Raw genomic sequence first — 10,907 nt, 5'->3', positions numbered from 1 at the left:
GTCATCCACATAGCAATGGAATGAGAACCCATGTAAGGATATGACCTCACCAAGAGATCAAGTATAGAGTGAGAACAGAAGAGGACCATGTACTGAGCCTTGTGGGACACCTGCAGAACACCAGTGGAGAGCCTGCAGGGAGCAGATGCGAATCCCCTCCACATCACCTAGTATGAGCGACCTTCCAGGTTTCCTACAAACCACTGCCATGCTGTACCATGAATTCCGAGACTCATGTGGGTGGACAAGAGAGTCTTGTGGTTAACTGTCAAATGCTGCTGAAAGTCAAGGAGGATGAGGACAGTTTGGCTGATCTAGCAGCATGGAGCTTCTCAGTGACTGCCAAAAGGGCAGTCTGTGTGGAACGTGCTGCTTTGAAGCCAGACTGGTTAGGACCTTGGAGGTTGTTCTGTGAGAGGTAGAGAGAACGTTGATTGTAGACAGTGTGTTCAAGGATTTTAGAAAGAAAGAGAAAAGTGATACCAGTTGGTAGTTGCTGATGTCAGAGATACAGAGTGGGTTTCTTCTGGATGGGAATAATCCTTGCTCTCTTGAATGCAGTTATCACCTGACCAGATGATATGTAGCCATTGATGATAGTCGTTATGAAGGGGAGGAGGTCTTGTGAGATGGTCTGGAGCATTGTGGAAAGAATTGGATCCAATAGGCATATGGTAGGATTGCAGGACAAAATGACTTGCAGGATCTCTTCTGTTGCTAGATTAGAAAAATGTGCACGTTAAGGAAAAGGGGAATCTTCAATGGGTGGTGTAGGAGTTGGGGTAGAAGTGAAAGTCTGACAGATTTTTTCAATCTTCTCATCATAAAAGGTGGCAAAGTCTTCAGCAGTCAGGGAGGACTGAGCAAGAGGAGCTGGTGGGTTGAAAGATGTTGTGGAGCTTGCGAGGGCCTTGTGCAGAAGCTTCCAGCTTTTCCTTGTAGAAGGCAGACTTAGCAGAAGTCATTTCAGATGAGAACACATCTGACAGCCAACGAATAGGGTGAGAAATCTTCCTAGGTTAAGAGGATAGAGGGCAGAGGAGGTCCATAGATGAGGAAAGCAAGGAGAGGAAAGTGTCTGTGGCTAACTACATTGGTAGGGAGAGAAAAAGGAGTCGTGGTCTGGACGGGATGATAGGGTTGCAGGAAGCTTTGGAGGGAGGAGAGACAGAATGGAGGTTTCAGCAGGTAGGAGAGAAGTATTGGTAGCTGGTTTTAGGCAGGATAGGGAGGGTGATGATGAAGGATACCAAGTGATGATCAGAGGTGTGGAGTGGGGTAGCATAAATGTCTGTAGCTGGAGAGGGGCGACTGAAGACCAGGTCCAGGTCCTTTCCTCCCTTGTCTGTGGGTGGGTAGCTGTTGAATGTCAAGAAGGAATGCAGAAGAGGGAGAAGGCAAGAGGACTTCAGCTTTTATCAGAGGAAAAGCTGAAGTCTCCAGGGAGTGTAAGAGGAGTGCTGTTGGTAGGGAAAAGACTGAGGAGCATGTCCATTTCTTCAAGAAAATCTCCTAGAGGACAAGGAGGGCAGTAGATGATGAGATTGATTGGGGAGGTAACTGCATGGAATTCGATGGATGAGATGTTGAGACGTCGCAGTCTCTCATCTCAGGAAGTTTTTCCTGGTCACCGTTGCCTCTTGCTTGCTCTTTAGCGATAAATTTATCAATTTAAAATTTAGATCTGAAATGCATACATTTCTATAAAGCTGCTTTGTGACAATGTCAATACAAATAATATACAAATAAAACTGAATTGAGTTGAATAATAGACAGCGGATTAAGGAAAAAAAAAAAAAAAAAAAAAAAAAAAAAAAAAAAAAAAAAAAAAAAAAAAGGAACAGTATGGCATAGATTAAGGTAATGATGGCATTAAGAATTCCAACAATAGCCCTCTCCCAGTGAATCAGAACACTGATCTTTTGGAAAGACTTTGTAACAGAATGTAAGATGGATTTCCAGGTCCCTCATTTATAAACACTGCATACTTGCGAAATATGTCATTGCAGCTATAATGTAAGAGTATTACAACCAAATCAGGTAAACTGTGTAGGAATTACAGCACTTTTAAGGGACCAAATCTAACTTGTGCAGCTGTTCCAAGGCCAGGTATGTTTTATTCCCTCATTAGTTCACTTACAAGTAAGCAGATAAAATGTTTAAAGTTGGTTTTAAGTGTGATATTTGCATTTGGAATCTGTTGCTATTAACTCTCAATATGAAGAGTTAATCCAAAGAGCTTTCACTCTTTGCTCTTCACTAGCGTGAAGCAAGCCATCACTAGGCTGAAAAACGTAGGTGAGTCCAAATCAACTATTTGGTACATTCTTAAAAATAAAGAATGTGCCAGTGAACACTAAGAGGCCTTGAATGTATTCTTTCCCTGCTGAAGGAAAAGCGTTTCATAACAGTTGGTTAGATTAGGAACACCCTCCAGGAGGTAGGTTTATCTGTGTCAAAGTTAATCAAGAGAAGTCTTCACCAGAGTAAAAACGGAATGTTTACAACAAGATGTAAACCACTGGTAAATCTCAAAAACAGGTAGACCAGATTAAAATTTGCCAAAAAAAAAAAAATTCTAATGATGCCTGTAACAACATCCTATGGACAGATGAGGCAAAGATCAACTTGTACCAGAATGATGGTAAGAGGACAGTATGGAGAAGGAAAGGGTCTGAAACACACCCAGGGCTCTACAGTGCGACCATTTCGTATTTGCAACTGAAAAATACAGTGAGAGTTGTATAATAGAATCAGAATAAAAACTACAACTCCAAAATGCACCTAGCTACACCGCGCAACAGTTACTTTCGCACTGCTTTTCATCACCTCAGTCAACCAACCAAGGGTGTAAATACTGCAAAGAAGCCATTATGATGACAAGGGTAACACTGTACATCATCTGCTTCTCTCAACTTGCCGATCTCACAAACCAACATCTTTTATTGATCATCGCAAAATGACCTGAACCTGTGACTGTGACATGCTCGTGTAGCCACAGCGGTGTCAGGCGGAGTAAATTAATACTATTGCTAACGCTATAATATTGGGTGCAATTCAAACTTCTTTATTAAATCATTTCTAACCAATCATAATCAAGAATAGCAACTGTTCAGTCTGTAAACATACAGTACGCTGCAGCGCTCCATTCACCAACTCTAACAGACAGCGCATTCACTTCCTTTAAACTCACGGTTGCCAGATATCACAAGAAAAGTCAACTCACGTTTTCGTGTTTTGATTTAATTTCACAAAAAATGCAATATTATCAGTGGACATGGCAACTCTGTACTGGGGGGGAACAGATCTAAAACTGATGAACAAAAAAAGTAAAATGTAAAGACAGAAAATGTGCTTAGTTATAAATAAAATCATTTCATATAAAAAAAAATTAGATATAAATTCATAAAATATAAATAAAATGAGAAATGAGAAGGTTTAATTACTATGGGTTGCATTTAATATCAATTTGACATTAAGCTTAGTAGGCTATTTCCTTAGAAAGCTATTAGCCTTCTTTTTCCTAATATGGATCATGTGTGTGTTAATCTACTATTAATTAGGACTATTGTTTAAGATATTTAAAATAAATATTTCATGCTTGTTTATTCATCAATTAGCCAACAGACTAAAACTTGGTTTCTGGATCGGTTTTGGTCGATCAAGATGGCAAGAAATCAGTATCGGCTGTAAAAATCTTGATCGGAGCATCAGTAATGAACACCATTAAACTAAACGCTTTGCATCTAGCAGATACATTAACTCACCCAATCACATCCTATATGAGATTATTCCGATAGGCCTATATACACACAATATACGCAAAGTAGTTCGAGAACTGGCTTCAGCCCAGAACCATGACAGTGGAAAATAGATAATAGTGTAGCTTTAAATATGTTTAAGAGGAGCAGACTTCAAATACTGAACACTGAGGTTTATTTTATTTGTTTGCAAGGTGGAACAAGTTAATGGTTGAGAGTTGTGTTTTTTTTTTTTTTGCGCATACAGCCTGTAAAATTAACTGAAAATATTAAATTTAGTTTATCAGAAGGTAAATTAATTTGTCATGGTTCACACTATGTTCCTAAATTCTGCCATAATTGACAAACTCAAGTTTTCTCATGCCTACTTGTGTGTTATATTGTGGCACATTAACGTTACCATCTCTAAAAAACAAACAAACAAAAAAAACCTAAACTTCAACCATACTCCTAAATTTCTGTAATTAGGAGCACAAGTGCTCCTAAAAGAAATTGTTACCGTAGAGTCCTGACATCATCTCATATGTATGGCTGCCAAGAGAACTTGTATTTCTTGATTATGTGACTGCTGACAAAAGCAGTAGGATGAATTCTGGTGTATAAGGCTATATTATCTGCTCAGATTCAACACTGAAGTTGACCCAAAGCAAATTTCGAAAGCAACCCAAGACTTTGACCTGAATGTAATTGAGCATGCTTTTAATTTGATGATGGCAAAACTCCATTGAAGCCTGCAACACGCTACCAAAAGGAATCCAATGAAGCATGGTTTCTATGACAGATTAAAGTACACTGTGTTTTAAGAGCAGCAAATATTAATGCTAATTGGATAACAGGCTTTTAATACATCATTTTGGGTCCAGTACAGACCAGTGTTGGGTAAGTTACTCAAAAAAAAAAAAAAAAAAAATTCCACTACAGATTACTAATTACTACTTTAAAATTGTAATTTGATTACATTACTGATTACTGCATGTAAAAAGTAAACAGATTACCAATTACTTTATTTCAAGTTACTTTCAAAACCTATCAAACCTACAAAAATACACTACAAAGTGAAACTCAGTTCTTTCAGCATGGGAGGACTGGCAACAAAAAACAGCCCAGGAATCTGCTGTTAGGTGTCCCAAATTTGAAGGGCCAAATACGAACTTACAACATGTTTCTCTATCAATGAATCATTAATTAAAAATAAAAAACAAAATCTGTTCATTTGTACTGTTTGTGCTAAACTAATATGTAAAACTATGAAAGTGTTGCTGCAGCTAAGATGAATAACTGTGTGTGTGTAATATATATATATATATATATATATATATATACACACACAGTTATTCATCTTAGCTGCAGCAACACTTTCATAGTTTTACATATTAGCTTAGCACAAACAGTACAAATGAACAGATTTTGTTATATATATATATATATATATATATATATATATATATATATATATATATATATATATATATATATATATATATATATATATATATATATATATATATATGTCACTAGCCAAGGGGAGGCACAACTAAGCTATGGGTTTAGCTGCTACAGTGCCATGCAAAGTACGTTATGCTTAGGCACTATCCTTATGATCTGCTCATGATCTATCCTTATGATCATGTTTGGGTAAACTGGACCTCAGACATTTACACACCTGCTCAGCATGAGAGGATGTTACTGTTTCAGTTTCCCCTTTACTGGCTTAAGAAAATAAAAAAATAATTATTTTTTGTTAAAAAAAAAAATCAGCATATCCATTTTTTCCCCCCTCACACTGACTGAGCTAGCGTTTTAAGTTAGCGAACTGAGCTGTCAGTCAATAAGAAACGAGTATTTCCACATATTTTCCTGTAAACCCTGTCTGATTGGTCACGCCTCCGCTCACTGAAGATATAAAATTTCAACACTACTGTCTTCTTTTACTGATGTTCAGTTACGTAGTGACAAACCACACCAAGTAGAGAATTACTCGGGGCTAAAGAAATCTTCAGGTTATGCCCCTGGCAGCCACGCAAAACGTAATATATTTTTAAAACAATGCATTTTACTTAATATTGTTTTCTTAACAATAAATTTTTTAAATTTAGCCAAGTTAGGAACTTTGCTGCTTTTTAGCACAACATGGCAGACATCGTTAATTTTGTCAAAAAAATTTGGAACAGCCATTTGATACTCTTAATTATGAAGAGAGGAGAATAAACAAGAGGCCAGACCAACAGACGAACCCTATTTTAACTTTATGCAGTCCCTTATGACTGGGACATCATTCAAACTGTTTTCATGCTTTACATCTTTATTGTATCAGCTTTAAAAAAAAACAAAACAAAACAAAAAAAAAAAAAACTTTGTGGTCTTTAGAGTCTTGGTTTATAGGAGTACTGTTTAAAAAAAATACAACTGTTTGTAAATAAGGTAAACTGATAAACAAACAAAAAAAACAAAAACAAAAGGTTGTCTCTCAGCTGACTTGGGAGGTCTATTGCATTTTATACTTTTTATAGTGTTTCCCAATTAAAAAAAAAATCCACCCAAAATGGCTTTGTATGCTATTTCAAAAGCAGGAATTTGATTTAGTGGTCAAAGGCTATTGTTTTGGGGGAGTTACCTGCCATTGGGTAATCAAGAAACATGCATGGAGGCTATGCAAATGCCAAGCTTGCTTATCAAAATACAAAGGACTTTTTAGACATCTATTTTTCCAACCTATTTCCATAGTATGTTCTATGCCTTTTTAAATTTATTTACCAAAGACATTAATCTATAGATGTGTGGAGCCAATATATAGGTCGGAAAGCAATTTTCATCATTTGTAAATTTCCATAATTTTTCCGTTTGAAATGAAGCAATAAAGATGTAACTAAAGTGTAGACTTTCAGCTTTTTTAAAAAAAAAAGGGTTTAACAAAAATATTGCATAAACTGTTCACGGAATACAGCAATTTATTACATAGGTCCCCCCATTTTGCAGGCTCAAAAGTATTTAGACAAACTAAATTATATGTATAACAATTATTTTTAATACTTGAATGCAGTTTTAATCCTTTGCAGTCAATGACTGCCTATAGTCTGGCACCCATGGATCATGGAGCATTACCAAATGCTGAGTTTCCTCCCTTTAGATGCTTTGCCAGGCCTTTACTCCAGCCACCTTCAGTTGCTGCTTGTTTGTGGGTCGTTCTGTCTTCAGTTTTGTCTTCGGTAAGTGCCTTAAGAAACTCTTGGGTTGCTTTCGTTATGTGTTGAGTCATTATCCATCTGTACCATAACATGCTGTACTATCAGTTTTGCAGCATTTGACGGAATCTGAGCAGAAAGTGCAACTTCTGAATTCATCCTGCTACTTCTACCAGCAGTCACATCAATAAACACCAGTGACCCAGTGCTACCAGTGTTTGCATCCTGAGATAAATCCTCTGTATTTACATTCATGAAGGCATCTCTTGATTGCTAAATGTTGAAGGGTTTTTTCTTAACCAAGGAAATAATTCTGTGATCAGAACACATTAGTTGTCTTCTGTGGTCTTCCAGGCCTTTTGGTGCTAAACTCGCCAGTGCATTCCTTCATTTTAAGAATGTACCAAATTGATGATTTGGCCACTCCTAAAGTTTTGCTATCTCTCTGATAAGTCGGTTTTGTTTTTCCAACCTAATGATGGCATCCTTCACTTGCATGAACACCTCTTTAGACTGTATAATGAGAGATTCCATGAACAGCTACCAAATGTAAAATCACAACTCCAGACCTTTTATCTTCTTAATTTGTCATGAAATAATGGAAACTGCTTATCAGTCAACTTTACAATTACTATTGAGCCTGTAAAAATTGAGACTATGTCAAAACAGCTGTAATTCCTAAACAGTAAATGCAATATTTTGTTAAACCCCTGGAATTAAAACTGAAAGTCTACAATTTAATCACATCTTGATTGCTTCATTTTAAATCGATGGTGGTGGTGAACAGAGGCAAAATAAGGAAAATACTTATGGACTGAATCAGCAGCCTATTGGAGAATTCAAAGGTATCTGCAAATGTTCAAAATTAAAAGATCATAGATATTGTGTGCTTTACAGCTATTTATCAAATCTGCATGAAACCCACCCACATAATCTTTGAGCTTTACTGAAATTGAATATATGCTTAAAATTACACCATTGGTTTTTTGGACAAATTGATCTGCACAAATGTCAAACCAAATCACAACCACAAAAGGTCCTGATATACTCTGATCATTAAAAACCACCTGCCTAATATTGTGCAGGTCCCCCAGTTCCACCGAAACCGCTGACACATCGAGGCTTGCACTCCACCTTTGAAGGTGTTCTATGGTATCTGTCACCAAGATGTTAGCAGAAGATCCATTAATTTGTGAGTTAAGGCCTACATGGATCAGACTTGTTTGTCCAGCACATCCCAACGATGCTCGATCGGATTGAAATCTGGGGAATTAGAACTTGAATAGTTGGTTATGTTCCTCAAACCATTCCTAAACAATTTTTGCAGTGTGGCAGGGTGCATTATCCTGTTGAAAAAGGCCACTTCCATTAGGGAATACTGTTGCCATTAAGAGGTATACTTGGTCTGCAACAATGTTTAGGTTAGTGGTACATGTCAAAGTAATATCCACATGAATGCCATGACACAAGGATTCCCAGCAAAACATACCTAGGGCATCACACTGCCTCTGCAGTCAAAGTCCCTTTGGCCCTTGTCAGAGTCGCTCAGATCCATACACTTGCCCATTTTTCCTGCTTCCAACAGATCTAGTTGTTCATTTGCTGCTTAAAACATTCCACCCCTTGACAGGTGCCATTGGATTGAGATAATTAAATGTTATTCATGTCACTCGTCAATGGTTTTAATGTTATGGCTGATCGGTCTATGTATGTACAGTATATACATACAGGGGTGCATATACATACCGACACACAATGTACACATATATAAAGCATTGTTGAACTACGCAGAGTGAACAATTCCTTGGTTTGCATCTTCCTTCAACCAACCGTCTGTGAATTGACAACACTGCATAGCCAAAAGTATGTGGACACCTGAAAATTACACCCGTGTGCGCCCATTCCAAAACCATGGGCAGTAACACAGGGTTGGTGCCCCCTTTACTGCTGTAACAGCCCCACTCTTCTGGGGAGGTTTTCCACTATATTTTGAAATGTCGTTGTGGGGATTTATGCTCTTCCAGCCACAAGAGCATTAGTGAGGTTGGGCACTAATGTCAAGTGAGAAGGCCTGGTGCACAGGGTGTTCCAATTCACCCCAAAGGTATTTAGTAGGGTTGAGGTCAGGGCTTGGCCCACGCAAGTTCTTCCACATCAATGAAACAGGGTTGGGCACTTTAGTTCCAATGAAGGGAAATCGTAAAGCTAAGGTATACAGACATTATAGGACATCATACACAATTATGTGCTTTCAGCTCTGTGGCAACTGTTTGGGGAAAGCCGTATGGTGTATTTATGCGGGGTCCGAGAATCTCTACAAAAAACCTTCTGGTGGTTTCAAAGTAAAGTTACTGTAGCTGTTTTATAAGTCATTCAAGAATAAGGTCTTCTGATATACAAACAGTTTGATTTATAACTTTGTACTGACATCCATTATCAGTAACATGACACACATACACACACAAAACATTTACCTGTATAGCTCAATGTAGCTCCATACGCTCCAAGCAGAACATGAAAATGATTGCTTTTGCACACCTCAGGACATTTTTTCACCAAGGTGAGCAGGAGGGTTATCAATGCCTCTATATAAAAAAATAAATAAATAAAAATAATGTTATATGATTCTATAGAACTGCATAACTCTACAGGCACAGGGCCTCCGGGTATTACAGTGATTCAGTGTTTTGCGCTTGCAGCAATTTTTACCCTTAGAGTAAAGACTATCGTCTGTGTCATCCTGGGATACCAGCATTGTGGGCAAGAAGAGAGAATGACTAGTCACCATCATGTGGAGGGTTTCTATGGGCAATAATCCTTTAGAAGTTAACGCACTTCTATACATTGGCTCCAACAAAGAGTTCAGGGTGCATAGGAACATTTTGTCTTTGTAACGATATCTGTAAGAAGAAAAAAAGTGATATTCAAGAAGTTAATATGCAGGTTAGCCAATCTGTTAGTTTTAATATTAATAGCATCCAAAAAAAAAAAAAATCACATACTTTAAACCTGACTTAACAAAGACGTTCCAGTCGAAATCTGTAATATTCTCTCGAGAGATCTGGAAGTATACAAAAACATACATACACATTTCCATTATACTCATTATAAACAAAACAAAAAAAACAAACACTGTGTCTCACAGATGAACTGCTTTTGATATTCGAAAAATTAATCTTACATAAAGTTTTATAGTATAGTTACAACTTTTGAAAAGGTTCAGTTTTTAACTCAGGGAATCTATACACACCTGCAGTGTCTTCAGTCTCTGCAACATGGCCTCCTCAGTTTTAATAAGTGGCTTCTTGTGCTCCTTATAAGTTGTTGACAACCAGCGGAGGGCAGAAGTTAGCAAAGATTTCCTCCACTGCAGTTGCTCTGGTGTACTCATCAACTTCTCAGTTATTAAGTCTGCCAACTGCCACCTGAACCAAAACCATTCACTACACATAAAAGCTAAATAATTGGCAAAACCCACTGCATGAATCGGAGACACATTTTACAGTACAGGTTGCAATGATCATGCTACATCATTGTTACAAAAACATTTGCATGAAAATGTGCATCAACCACCTGTCCAGACCATGCTTTATTAGCATTACTATTATTGCATTTTAACTCACTACTTCGGAGAAGACACAATAATAACAACAACAACAACAAGTTTAACTGGAAATGGTTCCCTCAATGACAAGCCCAGTAACAGCATGCAGATTATAGCATCCACTACATTATATAGCCTTCATATAATGTATGTATGAATCTGGTAAGGACAGTCTAGTAAGCACAACTACTTTATTTCACCATTTTAAAAAGCAAAATCAACTATCATTAATAAACATATTATTCATAAAAGAATTATTAATTATTGTTTATTATTTATAAACCAATAAATTATCAAAAAAGGACAAACATCTGGTTTGTAAAAAAATACATATTTTTACAGATTGATGTTTAAATCATT

The 10,907-nt window shown here is 37.2% G+C and overlaps 1 protein-coding gene across 7 annotated transcripts in view; it reads right to left on the bottom strand.

The window, feature by feature from the left end:
- urb1 (URB1 ribosome biogenesis homolog) overlaps positions 1–10,907 on the bottom strand; it is a 127,023-nt gene that overhangs the window by 57,439 nt on the left and 58,677 nt on the right. For 5 of the 7 annotated variants that reach the window (XM_053673566.1, XM_017495325.3, XM_053673565.1 and 2 more), the window contains exons 26-29: positions 10,194–10,386; positions 9,946–10,004; positions 9,653–9,843; positions 9,418–9,528 (exon numbers count right to left, since the gene is read on the bottom strand). In XM_053673566.1, coding sequence (XP_053529541.1) covers positions 9,418–9,528; positions 9,653–9,843; positions 9,946–10,004; positions 10,194–10,386 — 554 coding nt within the window. The remainder of the gene's footprint in view (positions 1–9,417; positions 9,529–9,652; positions 9,844–9,945; positions 10,005–10,193; positions 10,387–10,907) is intronic. The other 2 variants (XM_053673563.1, XM_047162483.2) reach the window with 1 other exon arrangement.

The sequence above is a fragment of the Ictalurus punctatus genome, chromosome 20 (assembly GCF_001660625.3).
Source record: "Ictalurus punctatus breed USDA103 chromosome 20, Coco_2.0, whole genome shotgun sequence".
NCBI classification, from domain to species: Eukaryota; Metazoa; Chordata; class Actinopteri; order Siluriformes; family Ictaluridae; genus Ictalurus; species Ictalurus punctatus.
Note: the sequence above shows the minus strand (reverse complement) of the source record. Positions and strands in the feature narration are given on the sequence as shown.